Genomic DNA, 17,955 nt, shown 5'->3' with positions numbered 1-17,955 from the left:
TAACTCTCTTGACTGGTGTTACAGCTTACTAAGTATGCCGGTTTGGACAAATTTGGAGGAGAATATCCTCTGATAGAAGGCAGGTTACAACCACCCCTCCCCCACCAGCTTTGGGAAAAAAATTTTTTCTCAGAGGAAAGTAAAAGAGATAAAAAAACTATTTACTTAACAAACACACAGAAAAAGGATAATAATGCTAAATAATAAAACCTCTCACTGTGGAGAGAAACCTGGGAAGATTTCAGAGTCCTTCTCTAGATGTGGTCTCTCTCCTCCTCCTCAGAGCTGGGTCTATGTGGGCCAACCTCCACGGCCTTGGTGGAAAATTCTCCCGATGTGTTCTGATGTTGAAACAGTCCAGAAGAGAAGTGAAAAACCAAAGTCCCAGGAAAAACAAAGTTCAACTTTCCATCTCCCTCCAGAGAAAAGGAGGCAAAAGCAGGATGATGACCAAGCAGGGTGCTTCCTCCGCTCTTGCTGCTGCAGCAGGAGAACGCAGAGAGTGTGTCTGTGTCCTTGAGAAAATGTTTTCAAACGTTCACTCCGTTTTTCTTCTCTTCCCCCTCTCAGGCTCAGTTTAAAGGCACAGAAAGGCACAAAATTAATTTCTGGGCATAGAGCAGCAATAGGGAATACACATCATAAAGTCACCCTAAGACACTAAGATCAATTATTCATTCCCAGTTTTAGCTGGGTTTCAAATAGTGCATAACCCTTCCCTGCAGTTCTCCCTGGCCCTTTCTTTATGACAGCATAAGTAATGCTTAATACAAATAATATGTTACTGATAATTCTTGTCATAAATAGAGAACATTTCTTTGGCAATAACAAATGTTTGCACCTTCAGTGAGACAAGATAATAATTTTCTGAATTAAGCAATACAGTGGGGATCTAAATAGCCTGTTTTAGGAGGCTGCCTTTAGCTCTGTATGCCCTTACATTATGTCTTACATTCTTTTGCCATATTTTCAGTTGATCTTAATGTAATTCAACTGAATTAGATGTTCATAGACAATTATTGAAGAGTCAAGTGGAGGATATAGTTGTTTCAGCAGTAGTTGCTGAATTATAAGAGAGATTAAGTGTCTGCCTATATTGGTTTTCCTACTGGGATGCTTCTGGGAATGTCACCAGAAGAGACCAAGAACAGGCTGTCTGACTATCACTATGAGAAGCTGGCACATAAAGCTTGCCTAAGTCGTAAGTAGAGAAATGTGAGAGTAGCTCCAAAGTCCAAAGACTTAAGGTTACAGAGGATTAGAGGACATGAACCTTAAAGAGTCTGAAAGCAAAACACTTTTTTTTTATTGATACTTATATGTGTAAAACTGAAATACAGCAGAATTTCTCTTGGTCCTGAGTATTAGCAAATATGCCAGCCTCAACCTCAGGGTTTGCACTAGCTGGCAATAGAAGGACTTTATTCTCTAGTCCACCCAGGATTTTCTGTACTAGTATATAAATTGTTCCTTTTCTTGGCATTCAAATTGAAGAGTCACTTTCTCATTAACCACATTGTTTAACCTATTTTCCTCTTAGTTTTCCCATGTGGAGGGGAGGTAACAGTTCATTTTAGACCATCAGAGTATGCAAAAGAAAATTAATTAGTGCTGTCTGGTAGAAGTAATATATGTTACTGATCATTGTATTTCTTCTGTCTGTAATTGGTAAGAAAAGATCCTCAACTGGAGATCATTGTAGTATTGCAATTATCTGTACAGCACTGCATTGATACAGCTTTATTCACATGTCAAGTGGCTTTCTAATTTTCATTCATAGGATCAGACTTATGTAAGACAATAAATGGAAGATTTTATCTGAAGGTGGTTAAACATGATAATTCATTCCTATGCTCCAGTGCAATACCAAGCTGTTGCTGGCTCCAGAAGAGTCCTTCTGCTGCTGGGAGTGATAGCCTTCCTCAGGGAAAGGGAGACATAATTTGAAGACATTGCCTACTATGTCTCTCTTCAAGCACATTTCCAATGGCTTTTTGTGGCATTTTCTTGGTGAGGTGTTAGGATAAATGAACCCTCAGCATTTTTTTTATTTTACCTTTTTTTTTTAATTATCTTCAGGGAAATTTACCCCCCTCAAATTATGGTGGTTTGGATATGTTATTATTTTCCTTTATTCTTTTATTTGTTCTGGTTTAACCATTCTGTAAAGCACCACTTATGCATACATAAGTTGTGTATGCATAAGAAAAATTTTTGAACATTGGTTGTTGTCAGAAATAAGTGTATATGTATATTTTCTTCAAACTTTGTATCTCATAGCCACTTCACACGAGACCATTGCTTCTATATGTACATAAACTGTTCTCTTGTTTCTCTTTATTTTCACCAATCTATTCATATGCATGAGATTCAGTTACCTGGTAGGTAGATAAGTGACATAAAAATAGTTTTAAGATGTGATACCTGAGCAACAATGTAGACAGGTTTTGAAGTTTGAAGTTTTACCAAGTGCTTTTTTCATATTTTGCCAGGCTTACAACAGTGTTAATTTGCTCACCAGGAGGTAATACTGAATATTTCTTGTATGGAGTTATACTCTGCTTCTACTGATATTAAATTTTTCTTAAAGAGAAACACGATACAAGACTCCTTTCCATTGTGTTCAAAATCACTCTACCTACAAGTGATCTTGTACTTGCAGAGAAGGAAATGCTTGATAGTCGTTAGAGAGTCATGTTTCTCTTGAGAGTAAAACATCTCTGAGTTAATATTTTTTGGGTACTCTTTTAAAGTTTGTGTTCATATGTTCCATGAAATCAAATTTTATTTCTTATTTAACAGAAATCTTCCAACTTCTTCCAGTCTTCATCAGCATAATATTGCATCATTGCATTTGATGACTATTTTGGCTTTTTCTAAATTAATACCCTAGTATCACGTATTATCCCTAGATAATTTTTTCCCATTTCTCAGACAGGAACGCATATGACTTTTAAGGTAATAGGTGAGCACTGCCATTTTGTTCACTGAAATTATTTCATCTCCATTTAAGGGAAGAACTGGTCAGAACTTATTATCTAAAGGCTCTTCATAAAAAGGGTTTTACTCTTTTCACACCAGAATATTCTTTCAGTGAAGATCATAGTTGAATTTTCATGTCCTACATATTTTGTATTAGTTGTTGCATAAGCTTTAGCTGGAGGCTTTTTACTGAAAGAGGAAGGCCAACTTTCTTTTCTGACATTATACAATTTTTAATAAAATTGCTTGAATGCAATTACATCTGTATTAAAAATCAGTGAATTAGAGAAGCCAGATTAGAGGGCAAGAATGAGCAGTGCAAAAGACTACTAGCACCTTCCCTAAGGAGTGTTCATCTCTGGAGCGCCAAAGAATAGAAGAGTAGAAGTTTTTCTCTTTGTTATATTGTAGGCTCAAAGAGAAGTTAAAGGTAGCCATAATGAAAATTAAAACAGCCTTGTTCAGGTGCAGCAGATACCCAGTTGGTACCTGAACCTGAGACAGTGCAATCAGAAACAGGAGAAAGCAACTGTATTCAGTCTTGAAGGTGGATTACTGGGTTTAGAAACACAGGATTTTTATCAGCAGTGAAATCTCAATTAATTCATCTAACAGACAAAAAAACCCACAAAATATACTATGAAGCCTGCTATGATCCAAGAGAATAGTCAGGACATAAAAGCAAGCACACTATATATTCTGTGTTCTTCTATGTACAAAGTGGTTGTCCTGAAAATCAGATTAGGACATAAGGTTTTTGTGGGACTTGGCATTTACTGCCAGGATCAATTTTGTAACAATATATTCTTCCAATACTGTCATGATCATGAACAAAAACAATAATGACTATGGTAATGATTATGATAAAAATTCAATTTTGTTGCAACTTCAAAACTCTGCATAAGTGTTAGTACTAATTATTCCAGTATTTTTGTGTTATTCCCATTCTTGCATGTGTGAAATGGAAGTGTCACAGTCTATCAGTTGGTTGTCACAGCACAGTGATGTATTGTTCACACCCATGAAGTCCCTGTAAAGTCAATGGAATTGCAGAGATATGATTAAAAGCAGAATTCACACTTTTCTTTAAAGATCCAGCCTGGGAACACATATCTTTAAAGTCATGATTCATAAAGTATATATGTTGAAGAAAAGCATTCCATTGAAATAAATGATCCTTGGGTGTATGCTGCCTGTAGTATTCTTGGCAATATATGCACTTGAGAGTCCCATTAGCCAGTCTACTAAAGGATCATAAACTTGACTGTTGGACTAGCAGAACTGGAGTAAATGAAGCACAAACCAAGCTAAGTAGAACATAACATAAACAGTATCTGTTTCACCTAATGTTGATATTACCATTTTCAGCTACTAATATGCTTCTACAAAAACATTGATTTGGGTTTTTTTTTAGATTCTGTATAATGTATGAAAAAACTGTATACCAACACTAAGTAAAGAAACTACATTTTCTGTGCAAAGTAGATAGTATTTGGCAAGGTAAACCAAGCCAATCAATTAATCTATGATTCTATGATAAAAAGATATTGTTTGACTTTCTCAAATTGGAAGGGCCCCCTAAGGATTATTGATTCCAGCTCCCTGCTCCTTGCAAAACTACTTAAATTAAACCACATACTTAAGAGCATCATCTAGATGCTCCTTGAACTCTGGTGCTATGACCACTTTCCTGGGGAAGTTGTTCCAGTGACTGACCACCCTCTCAGTAAAGTACTTTCTCCTAATGTTCAATCTGAACTTCCCTTGATGCAGCTCAGCTCATTCTATTTCCTTGTGTCCTATCACTGGTCACCAGAGTGAGATCAGGATCTCCCCTTACACTGCTCCCCTTGAGAATGAGGTCACTCCTCAGCTTTCTTTTCTCCAAGATGAACAAGCCGAGTGACCTTAGACACTCCTTTTAAGTCATGCTGTTGAGGCCTTTCACCATCTTGGTCAGTCTCCTTCAGGCACACTGTAATAGGTTGATATCCTTTTACTGAGATCTCCAAAACTGCATGCAGTACTTGAGATGGGTCTGCTCCACTACAGTGTAGAGTGGGACAATTACCTCCCTCAACTGGCTCATGATGATGTGCCTGATGCACCCCAAGTTGTCCCCTTTGGCTGCCAAGGTACACTGGTGGCTCATACTCGCCATGAACTCAAACCCTCAGATTTCTCTCGTACAGAGCGGTTCTCCAGCCTCTCATCCCCCAGTCCGTATGTATAACCACAATTACCCATTCCAGGTGCAGACTCTAGCACTCACTCTTACTAAATTTCATATGGTAGGTAGTTGCCCAACTCTCTAGTCTATCCAGATCTCTCTGTAAGGCCTCTCTGCCCCTGAAGGAGTCCACAGCTCCTCCTAGTTTAGTGTCATCAGCAAATTTACTTTAATGTACATTTAATTTCTGTGTCCAGATCTTTTATAAAAACATTGAAGAGCACTGGCCCTAAAACTGAGCTGTGAGGAACCCACTAGCCACTGGTTGCCAACCTGATGCAACCCGATTTACTACATCTCTGAGCCAACTGCTCAGCCAATGTATTATGGACTTCTCTGTGTGCTGGACATTTTATCCAGGGGGATACTGTGAGAAATAGTACAGAAAACTTTGCTAAAATATAAATGCACCACATCTACTCTCTTTTTATGGTCAACAGATCTAGTCCTAAAAGGAGATTAAGTTGGTTAAGCAAGCATTTCCCCTCATTAACCCATGCTATCTGCAGCCAATAATGGTGCTGTCTTTCAGATGTTTTACAATAATTCCCAGAATAAACTCCTCCATAATTTTACCAGGCACTGAAGCGGGACTGGCAGGCCTATAATTAATGGGGTCTTCCTTCTTTCCCTTCTTAAAAACTGGAACAATATTTGCCAGCTTCCAGTCAACTGGGACTTCTCCAGACTCCCAAGACCACTGACAAATAATGAGATCCTGTGATGACCCTGGCCGCATCTTTCAGTACTCTGGGATAAGTCCCATCAGGGCCCGGAGATTTATGTACATACAGCCGGAGCAGCAAGTTTCAAACAAGTTCAGGGTCAGCTGGGAGTTTATCATCCCCTAATGCTTCCCCAAAGTTCACATACCTCTTTTTGTGTGTGGTTTGGTTTTTTTTTCCTAAAGAAAGGGACATCAAGGGACTACTGCAAGACACTTTAGGAGTTTAGGAGTCAAAGTAATTTGGGATTTTTCATCTTCCTTGTTTTTATCTACTCCTCTCCTTGGTCTCCTTTTCTCTTTCTCACAACACTTTTACTGTTTGGCCAGTTTATAGCACCTAGAAAACCTGAGAATTGATGTAGAATTTCTGCAGGTTATGAAATATGTTTCATTGATTTCAAATAAAATGTCAGACATAAAATGCAGCATTCATTTTTATAATTGTCACTTCGGAGTGTTGCAGTAGAAGTTGGTAAGAAACACTAAAATTTGACCTTACTGAAATAGAAGAGGGTAAAGAGACATGCCAACATTTCCATGGAAGAAGTATGCTGAAAGGTAATTTTTGGGAAGTGAAGATACAGTTTTTATAACAATTAATTTTTTAAAAATATATTTTTAAGGGGAAAAAAGGTAGTAAGTGCAAGAATTTTGGAAAAGTACAAAGAGATTATTAAAACTGCAAGGAACAATACATATTTTCACACTTGTGAATTGAATATGCTCAGTCAAAAGTAAAATCACCATTCTTGAAAAAAATCCTCTAGTACTTGACAGTTGGTTAGATGTTTCCTTGACAACTTGTCTGGTTAATCAAGGGAGCAAATGAAGCCACAATTTCAGTGTTTTGCAGGACACTTTTCTTTTGTGTCTTTAATATCAATACTTTTTTAGCAAAGGGATTTTTGTGGGGATTTTTTCCTATGTTAATCTGGGCTAGCATTTTTCAGATTGTAGGGAGAAAAATAGCAAGTAGTTCTAAATGTAATCCTCCAATTGTGGAATTATAAAATTTATAAAATTATAAAATAATTTTTCAGAAGACCAGAAACTCTGGTCTGCTAGCAGTGTGAGGTCTTTATTCAGAAACAGTCTTACCATGATTATTTAGCTTGGATAAAAACAAAGGTTCTCTTTATAATGCCTGGGGATATTTATACCTGCTGATATGACATTTTAATTTTGCTATACCTCTCCTTAATCTGTTAGAAATACGGCTGCACCTTCAGCATTATATAAAAAACATAATTGCTAAAAACTAAATTTTCTTAAGTATGTTTACATAGCCATGAATGCAACATTTTTACATGATTACATTAGGTAGTTATAATGCATGAAAGCAGTTAAAAGTCTCCCAGAAGTTCCAGTCTCTGGACCTGTTCTCATCCATATTGTCAAATATGTAATCAGTTTAAGATACTTTACTATGTTTCCCTTGATATAACGGGAAGCTGAAGCAATCATGCTATCAATTAGAGCTTAAGTCAGTCTTTCCAATTATTAGAAGAGACATTAGTAAGGACTTTGCATTCATGCTTTCTACTGTGCTCCTTTAGTGCCACCTGGTGACCAGCTTGAAAGGAAAAAAAAAAAAATGTATGATTTTATTTCCACCTGGAGAAGTAGTCTATGACAATTTAAGATAAAACATTTACTTGAGCAAGACCATACCAGGTAACACTTGATTTAGAGGCGCCCCAATCTTAGCTATTTTAAGAGGATTTCTCTGACTATCAGTTCCAGACCTAAATTAATCCAATACCTAATATCCACAATTGTGTTATGAGTGTGTGAGGTACACATTGCACTTTGTTAGAAATCCAGTGTTCATACACATAATTAATCAAGATGCAACTAGTAATGACACTGTACATAACTTCTGTTTTGCATCTGTTGAGGTCCATGAATCTTTTGTAAAAAAATAGTAAATCCTTTGTAATTCCAGTTCTTAACTTTACATAAAGTCCACAGCAGCTATGAAAAAAAATCATATTATTCTAAGCCAAGAGCAAATAAGAAGGCTCAACATCTTCTTGTTTCAAATTTGTGGAAATAAATATTTGTATGCATCAGGCCTGTATCTTAGCATCTCCAGTAACAGGTTGGGCTTCACATGGCTCCAGACCTCTTTAGATTACTGTGCATAACATGCCCAAATGTCCTCCATGTATACACATTTCCCATAACTACTCACACACCCAATTCTTTAATCCCCTGTGAATCCTTTTTATATCATTATGAATGTCATGTGCATGAATCAGAATTCTGGTGCCTGACAAAATTATCCTGCAATAGGGATCGTATTGCATTCTCTTCTGTCACTGTCTCTGGAGGGAAAAATATGCTGGCTTTAAATGCAGCCGGAATATGCCACTGAGATGCGAGGCAGATGGACTGAAATGCCTTCAGCATCTAAACGAGTGAAAAAGCACCACTGAACTAAAAATACTTCAAAATTTAAAGATGTCAGTGATTAGCCACTTTCATCTCGGGTGTTCTTAATGTGAGGTCAGTATCTCATAATATGAGGTTAATTAGAAAAATAAAGAAAAAATGTCAAGGGAATAAATCATCAGTTTCATTTTCTCTTTTCCAATGTGGATAATGGATTTCAGTCTTCTATGAGGTGCGTGAAATAATACAACTGCATTTATTCAGTTGCAAGATTAAGACAGATTTAAACATAGATTATAATAAAACTATAACCAGGTTATAGACCAACATGAATGGTATTTTAGTTCAGGTCATTTCTGTCACAGAATATTTCAAATGCCTTTTTTCCATCATTGTTTTAAAAAATTAATATGATTAAGTTTTTCATGTGTCCATATTGTAGCATTTTCTGGTTTAAATGCTATAATAAAGACAGAGACGGCATTTATGGTTTAATTGCCATTTTTTCATACATTTATAATTTTCTAAGAAAACTGTCTTTTGGACTGTAATTTTCTATGCTCTGTCTCTTTCTAAAAGCTATTCTAGGCATATTTAAGTAATCTAGCAAATTCAAACCATCCCAATTTTGTGGTAACATAAGCATGAAAAATATCCATTTTGTTCACATTTCAAATGACAGTTTTTCCTTTCTATGACAAGACAGAGAGAAATTTCAAGTATTAGTTCCTTGGAAATCCTTACAGAGAAAGAAGCAAATGCTGACAAAAACAGTGGTAGCATTCCTAACATGCACTCCAGAATACAGGGAAGTAGGTTCCTGCGTGTAGCCTGTGGTTTTATTCTCACAACTCAGTCACTAATCTATTGGCTGACATCAAAAAAATCAGTTCTGTTCTTTGAGATTTCATTGCTGCATGTTAAAAAAAAGCAAAACAAACTCTATGTCCTTTGTGAAGTTAAGATCTAATGATCCAAATCACTGTATAATAGCTGTTGTTTATAGATACTGGGGGATTTTCTTTTTTCTTTTTTTCTCACATATTTCTTTAAAGGTAGAAGGGGTTACCAGATATGCCTGAGTAGGGATGATTGTGTTATTGTCAAAATGAATTTATGATACTTGGGCTTGTCAAAATAAAAATACCTAAGTGAAGACCATGTCAGTATTAAGCAGTCTTTAAGGCTTATTTTAGTTGCACCTGTATTTAATTTTCCACTTTTTTTCCTCTAGTAAAGGATCAAAACAATAGAAACTATGTGTGCAAAACAGTGAGAATGTGTGTACACCAGGCATTTGCAATGAAAGTTTATAAGGCTGAATGGATGGCTAATTACTTGAAGATGGTCAAACTGACACAGACCTCACTGGTATTTTATTTTTCATTAGATTATATTCTTCTTTATTAATTTTGCCAATTCACTTAAACTTTTGTTCTTTGTGGGCTGGACCATTGTAATATGTGATATAAGGAGTTATTTAGAAAAAGAAACAGAAGCAGACTTCAGAAATCTTCCTGAAAAGCAGGGACAAGGCAGGGGTCGAGTGTAGGCTTTGCCATGCATGTGTTAGGTCTCTACTACAGTATCCACTCAGAGTAGAAAGCATCAAGGAAAGGCTATGGGTTTGTTTTCCCCAAGAGAGAATCTTAAATGAGCTTATTTTCTTTTATTTGAGAAAGTTGCCTTTATACACTCTGATTCACCTAGATAATTCCCAGCAGCTGAAATATGAGTAGGAATAAAAAATCAAATTCAAAGAATATTTTACATTTCAAGAATTGGTTGGAAGACGCAGTAGTGGAAGTATTTTTTCCAAAATTTTCCTTATTCCAAATACCTAAAAAGGAGACAGACTATCTGTCAATATACCCATTGTTCATTACAGAAAAACTTCAGTTTACTGAATTCATAATTTATAATGAAATTGTACAAATCAGATGATCTTCAAAACCACAGGCATTGCTTCTGGCTTCCTATATTCAAAATCAAAACATTATGCTAACTTTAGAGTTTTCAAGAAGGAATGCAGTTGAAAATACCTCAACAGTATGACTTTTTTTGACCTAAAATTAGAAATAAAAATGAACATTTTTCAAACTCATTTGAATAGTCCAGGAGTCTAGATCACATTTCAGAAGGTGGTAATAGAAAATGCCATTCAAATATCTCAGATTTTTAAAGAAAGATTCAAAAATAATAAAAGTGTTTTATACTTACAAAGTAGAAATAATTTAGCACATTTCAACCTCATGCAGCAGAGTACATTGAAAAGTCAATGAATTACTATTGACTGATTTAGCTGTGAACCAGCAGTGATATAACCATTGGAAAGGTGGGATTTATTAATATGTGTGCATCAGCTGCTGATGTGGATGTACTGGCTATGAGACAAGTTAGTAAATGCATTGGTTTTGCGCTGGTCTCTTAGAAATCACTGCACTGCAGTGAATTTATAAATATTCATTAGGGGCTAATACTATATCTATTTATGTCAATACCATGTTCCCAGCAACTTCAGAGGTGAAAACTGAGACTCTAAATTTCATAATGAATCTACAGACAGGAGGATGAAATAGTAAGACTTTAGACACAAGAGCAGAAACACAAAGCTCAAGGCATAACCTGGAATAAATCATGCCATGGCAGCTGCACACGACCAACCAGGTGGTGATATATAAAAAGGTACCATTTGAGACTATGGTACGTCTTGATGTGTTTTCTCCAGGAATAAATTTGTCCTTGTCAATGTTGAAATAATTTCTATGATTAGCAGTGTATGCTTCTAGTGTACAGATCATAATGGGCTTTAAAATATTTTAACTCTTTCATATGTCTATAGCCTAACATAAAAATTCATCTATCCCAACACAAAACAATTCATGAGATTCCTGTCATTGTCCTTTGTCATTTATTCAGCTAAAAGAAATGGAAAATTTGGCAGCCCATATAAATATATAAATTTTTTTCAGAATCTTTTTTAACGTTTGTTGTGTAACATTTGTGAAATATTCCATAAAAATGTAACATTATTGTTGTTAGAAGCCATCCTCCGGAAACCTGATTATGGTGATTTGGCTGAGCAGAGCTTCCTGTGCAGAGTACATGTAGTCAGTAAACCTTAATATGCTTCCCAAAAAGGGAGCCATCACATTCTCTTTTAAAGCACATGAAAATGGAATTGGAAAGAAGTTCTACAGAAATAGAAGAGGTCAGTTTTAAATAATCTGTGAACTACTATTGTCCTAATCTGCATTCGCTATGATAACGTTTATGTAAATTTTCTCTCTAATTATAAAACCACTGTTTTTGAAAATCATCAGGTTTTGGATTGGATTTTTATTGCTGATAATATTAATAGCATTTTATCAAATCTCATAACAGAAAGAAACTGAAGAATTCTCAGTGCTTTATTGAACTTCCCCTAGTATTTACTTCACAAATTCCCTTAACCTTGCATTCTTCTTTATCTCTGAGGCTCAATACCAGAGTTTGCACTAACACATTTTCCAAGTAGTGATAACTGCATCGCAGTGTACTTTTTCTGCTCAGAGGTATGCAGCCTTTCATTTCTTATTCCATTTCTGCTCCCCTTGTAGGTCAGGAAAAGGAAATTCCGACCCAGGCTGCTCAGCATCATTCAATATTCATGTCACAAGTCCAACAATCCTCTGCACTAGGGAGACTGTATGTTAACCACAGTTAGCACTTAAAATTTATCAATACCCACTTATGTATTTAAAGATTGCTTTCTTCTTTTCTCTGTATGTATTTCAAACACTAGTCAAGAATAGCAAGAAAGCAAATAGAGGAGGGACATTAGCAGAAGAAACTTACATCTTTTGTCTCCTGGGTAGTTCAAGTAGGCATGAAACTGAAATTAGTAGTGTCCAAAGATTTTCATCCTTTATGGAGGCATGAACATCTTTTTCACCCTATCTTTGCCATGTGAGGTTTGAATACTCTGTGATCAACAGTATAAACAGCAATGGGATATTCTGTTTCCTTACAGCTATGTGTTGCCTGTGGGCAGTCCTGAAGGTTACTGCATGATTGAAATGGCTGCAGATGGAAACCCTCCTGTACAGCACAGACTTTCTTTCTCACATAGAGCATCTCAGGTGAGTCTGCAAAACATAGCTATTTTCTTTGAAAATTTCATCAGCATATGCACTAGAGTTATTTTTGAAGGAGAATATTTGTACTCTAACTTCTTCTAAAGGATGAAATGTAATTCCTCTTCAGATATCATTATATGTACTTAGTTTCTTTTTAGTAGGTCTTTTCACATCCAGCATCCATTCTATATTCATTAATTTCTTAGTTTGACTCTGAAACTTCTATTCCAGCTGCACAAAGTCCATGAAAAGGACACAGATGCTTTGAGAGTTAAAAAAATATATATTAGCACTGTCATTTACCTAAGGCCATGGGGTTATTAGAAAGAATTGAGATATTGTTAAGCAGTAATTCTGGTTACTTTTTAGTTGCATGCCACACTGTCTAGTGGAGGACAGTTATGAATCATCAGTGATTTAATCTGGTGTCAGTATTGTTGCTAGGACTTGGCTTCTGAATAGTACTGTAAAAATGTCTGTCTCCATTTTGAAACTGGTATCAGAAGACTCATTCTGAATGGACGAAAGACCAGCTTTCCCAAATCTTGAATTTTTCGGTTATTCTTTGTCTCCATTTTATTGCCTCTCTTTGTTATGCATTCTCTCATCACAAGATTATTTCTGCATGAAACATTTAAAGTGTTATTAGATGAGAATTTGAACTGTGATTGACAGCTTGCTTTAAAAGTTTGTTCACTAGAAGACAGGCCAGTTATCTTTAGAGATGCTAATCTTGATGTGCATCTCACAGTACGCACAGCTGGTTTGTAACAGAATTTCTTCCCTTGCGTGGTATGTAATATGAATGTCAAATCCTCATGATTAACTATTACATTTTACAGATCTGCTCCTAATCTGCCAGAACCTCTATTTACAAAGTACACAATCAAAGAAAGAAAATAAAACATTTCTTTTCTCTAAGAGGACTAATGAATATCTTCCCATTATTGCCCAAGATAGTCCTTTTTACCACTCAGGCTCAAAGCGAAGAAGGATATTTTCAAATTAGTATTTGAAAAGTTAAACATGAGTGTTAGATAAGTTATTGATATAATGCTATATTAGGCCTTTTATGTTATTAATAAGACTTACAGGAATTCTTTCTTTGTGCCTCCTTAAAATACATTCTGGTTAAGTCAGTTAAATTCAGAACAGGAGCTTTATAGAAAGAATGTGTGTTATGGTGTACTACCATGAGCTTGAACATTTAATACCTTATGATAAAATCCAGTGATGCTACAAACTGAGCAAAGCCTACTGAAGTTGTTCTGTGATACACTGGATATGCCCCCAAGGTTAGTGCTTTTGTAAAATAAGCCAAATAATAAAAGAGACTGTGTTGCAAGAGCAGTGTTTAAAACACTGTTCTTAATGACAGATACTTTATTATGCAGTCCAATGCTTTGCTTAATTCTTGAAAGAGATTCACAAGCAGAGAGAAAATGTCTGAGAACACTACTTACAAATCTTTTCTATCATTGCGGTGCTTCATGGCTTTGTTTGAAAGGGGATAAAGTCAAGTGATCTGAAATGAATTCAACAAGTGCAGAGCCAATGTCTTTGAATTACTTTGATATGAAAAATCTGATTTAATTTTATCCATGCTCTAAAATAAGTAGGTGTTTTTCTTTTTCCCTTCAAAACAAAAGACACTAACTAGAGGATAATCTGGCAGTATTCACATTCATTGTATTGCCAAATTTCACTTGAAATTGTCAGCAGCATATCTCCAGGACTGACAAAAGCAATACAGGAAACAGCAAAGCAAAAATCGTATGGATGTGTGAATTCCAGATAAATCAATGGGATGTTTTCCTCCTGTTTCTACTTCTTTACAGTTGTTTGAATATGGTAGTAAAGGGCCTCTTCACTAAAAATAACCCCCTCACATGTTTTATGCATGCTGTGATATATTTCTGATTCCATTGGTTTATTCCTGCTTGACTTGAATGGGCTAGGCGTCACCCTCTTCCTGGACTAATGGTATTGTACAAATAAAAGCATCACTGCACATAGCACAACTATGATTTTTTTTTTTTTTTTCAATTCCTAAGAATTGGCAGGCATGTAGCAAATGAGCTGAGGAACGATGAAGCCCCATGTCAGAATTCCAGAAAGTCAGGCCTCAGCTTGAGGAGTGGAATTCAGAGTGCTAAATGAGTCACAGATCCTTTATATGTGATGATTAAGGGCTTGAATCCTAGGTCAGGCAACAGAGGAATTACCATAGTGAGCACTGATATGATTTGGTCAGTCCAACTGCGAAAAAGTTGTGGTTGTTTCTTTGCACCTTTATTAGGATGTTCTAGGCTTTTGAAAATTTGAAAAGTTCCCTTTTTTCTTCCTTGGGCTTCAGTACAGCAGACTGTTTTCTGCCATTCATAAAAAAAAACTAAAATCTTTTTTCTGTATTCCCCTTATCTTGGGGTCTCGTAGGTCCCAGGTCCTAAAGGAAATATCTTCAAGTCTACAGCTTCTCCTGTGTTCCTACACCAAACCTCTGTCATACAACTTATCAAATAGAATGAGGGCATCTATGTAAAAAACTTACCATGTTCACTGTGGCTAAGGCTGGAAATTCCAATTTGTGTTTCGTGGGATGTATGTTGTCTTACATATTTGAAAATACAAAAACACATTAAATCATCCTCTTTGTAAGGAATTTTTTTTTTAAGAGAATAACATTTTTTAAAATAATCCCTTCAGGAAGTGCCAGAGGTTTTGGCCATTTTCAAGTAATGACTATTTCCTTTATCAGTATTTATTATTCTTTCATTGTTTACATTAACATCACAAATCACATTTTTTCTGACAATTCTCTTTTTGTTTCTGCAGATCACCTTTGGATCAATCTTCCTTGGAAAGGTTCCTGTTCATGAGGAGGTTCATCGATGTGCTGGGCAGATATATGGCTTTAAAGGATGCATTAGGGATTTTCAAGTTAACCACAAAGAGCTGTTCATCATAGATGAGGCTCTTGAAGGAAGGAATGTTGAGAACTGCAATGTTCCAATATGTGATTATCATCCATGTCACAATGGTGGGACTTGCACTAGGTAAGAGTTATTACTTCACCCATTTTATCATTCATTCTTAATGAAAAATTACTATAATTTTCTCTGTAATGAAATAATCACCAATCTTTTGTCCTGATAATTTCAAATAGAAAATGTGACATCTTCATGCCAGCCAGAGAGATTTTATATTTTGTTTGTTTGCATGAAAAGTGGTATAAAATATAATTACATTGTCCACACAGGATATATACTGTATTGATGCCAGAATTCCTCTGCAACTAACTAGATCAGTTCTGCTAGAAGACTAAATATGAACCTTTGTATAGACAGTTTGGACAGAAGGCACATAAGATGTCATTCTTTTGCCTAACTCCATGTTTTACTCTGTCTTGTACCCTCACATATCTTCATGGTGTGTTCCTGGGTACAAAATGTTCATCATCATGCTATGAAAACATTAATAAGTGACTTTCCTGTTCACCTTCAGCATGTGTGAAAAAGTATTGTCAAAGAACCTTTGAAAGTTAAGGTGCATCCTGCTGAAAGAGGAAATGGAGTCTGAAAGAGATATGGGTTAAAAGAACAGAGGATGATGGTTCAATTCAATGACGGTTCAGTAGGAGCACGTTTTTTGCCAAGTTTTAAAAAAAATATATTTCAAGGCAAATACTGAACAGAACAATCTAAAGTCCTTTTGATATTCTGGACCACTGTGTGTTTCTTGGACTGAGGAGACTTGAACAAATTTTTGAGGGGCTTCCCTGCCTCTCTTGATTGATGCGAACACACAAAGAACACCAAACAAGTCTTTGATCTCTAAGTCTTGTTTGACTAGAGCACAAATGAAAGCAAGGCAGTTTTATGAAAACACACAATTTGCCTACCAGTCTGGTGAAACTGAGGGTGTACTTCAGAGTAATGAGTCTGTTTTTCTTCTGTTGGTCTTTACTATATCTCTGTCATTCTCCTGCTTGGCCTGTCAACTGCCATTATGGAATACTGTTTCATTTGAATTTGTGTCCTGAATAATTCATGATGATTGGATTAATTTCCTGCCTTTCTGCTTTCCAACTGCTGGCCTGGGCCTTTTTCAGAAATGCTTTTGTTTTGAAATAGGTCACTTCTCCTCTGTCCAGAGGCATCATGGAAGACTGTGCATGTGCAAAACAGGGATAAGCAGCTGTGCAGTAGCATTATTTTCATGATTTTCTACAACAGCCAACTGATTTTCAAGGATCACCTCCTCCAAACCCAAGAATGATTCATTCTAATGAGCAGGAAATCAAGTGTCAGGAAGCCTGAATATATTAGTAAGATGCTTCTGACGACTCAAACATTAAAAGGAAGTATACAAGAGATATAAGCATGGCCAGGTGATCTGGGCAGAATATAGAGAAAATATCCAGCTACAAAGATATGGAACAAGCCAAAGCCCATCTGGAGATTAGTCTGGCAGGGACGTGCAGGGCAAAACCAGAAGCTTCTGAAAGGATATCAGCAGCAAAAGGAAGACCTGGGAAAATGTAGGCTTGCTGCTGAAGGGGGAAAAAGTTCTCGTGAAAAAGGATTCAGGAAAGACTGAAGCGCCTTCTTTGCCTCAGTCTTCATGGATAACTGGCCTCCAGCTCCTATCCTGTTGGAGAAAGTCTGAATAAAGGAATTCTTGTCACTTGGTAGACAAGAATCAGATTAGGGAACTTTTAAATCAACTGGATGTGTATCCATGGGACCTGATGGGATTCACACATGAGAGCTGAGGGAATGATCTGATGTCATAGCAAGATTTTTGCCAGGTGTTTCAATTACACTCCTTAGTGGCAAAATGAAAAAAATACATTTTTCATTGCATTTTATTCTTCAGGTGCTTGGCAACTAATTAGTGGGTTTTGTTCTGAAAGACCATGAACTATTACATAGCAAATCTCTCTGCCATGTTTTTTAAGGAAGGCTGGAGTTTATCAATGCATATTGCTGAGTATAGACAGGTGTGTTTCCTAAGAAACATTTTTTGGTTGTTCTTAAAAGAAAGTTACTTGCCTTTTCTCATCATCAGAGTACAAAACCCATTTGGTTTCAAGAGTATTTAAACATATGTTGCATCAGATGAATGGTTCAGTAGAAATCAAAATTTTTTATTCTTTACAGAGTCATTATGTATTAGATTAAAAAACAAAGTAGTCTCCTATGTAAATACTCTAATCCTTTAAAAAGCACTTTTTCAAGTTCCCTAGCTCTTTTACTGCACTTTGAATTTATACTAATGTAGAATTCCAGAGACTGGTTATTTTGGGAGGGGGGAAAATGACAACTATTCAGTAAATTTAAGGGTTTGATGCCCCATAATTCTATGGAATTCAAAGCTCATTGGATTTGGATGTGTTTGAAATGGGCATGGAAAGATTAACCTAGTGTGCTGGTTTGGACAAATTTGGAGGAAAAATATCCTCTGAGAGAAGGCAGGTTACAACCAGCCCTCCCCCACCAGGT

At 36.1% G+C, this 17,955-nt stretch overlaps 1 protein-coding gene across 3 annotated transcripts in view; it reads left to right on the top strand.

Annotated features, from left to right (window-relative positions):
- EYS (eyes shut homolog) overlaps positions 1-17,955 on the top strand; it is an 855,823-nt gene that overhangs the window by 731,525 nt on the left and 106,343 nt on the right. For all 3 annotated transcript variants that reach the window (XM_032104713.1, XM_032104714.1, XM_032104715.1), the window contains 2 exons: positions 12,346-12,454; positions 15,287-15,507. In XM_032104713.1, coding sequence (XP_031960604.1) covers positions 12,346-12,454; positions 15,287-15,507 — 330 coding nt within the window. The remainder of the gene's footprint in view (positions 1-12,345; positions 12,455-15,286; positions 15,508-17,955) is intronic.

Source organism: Corvus moneduloides, chromosome 3, assembly GCF_009650955.1.
Source record: "Corvus moneduloides isolate bCorMon1 chromosome 3, bCorMon1.pri, whole genome shotgun sequence".
NCBI lineage: Eukaryota > Metazoa > Chordata > Aves > Passeriformes > Corvidae > Corvus > Corvus moneduloides.
Note: the sequence above shows the minus strand (reverse complement) of the source record. Positions and strands in the feature narration are given on the sequence as shown.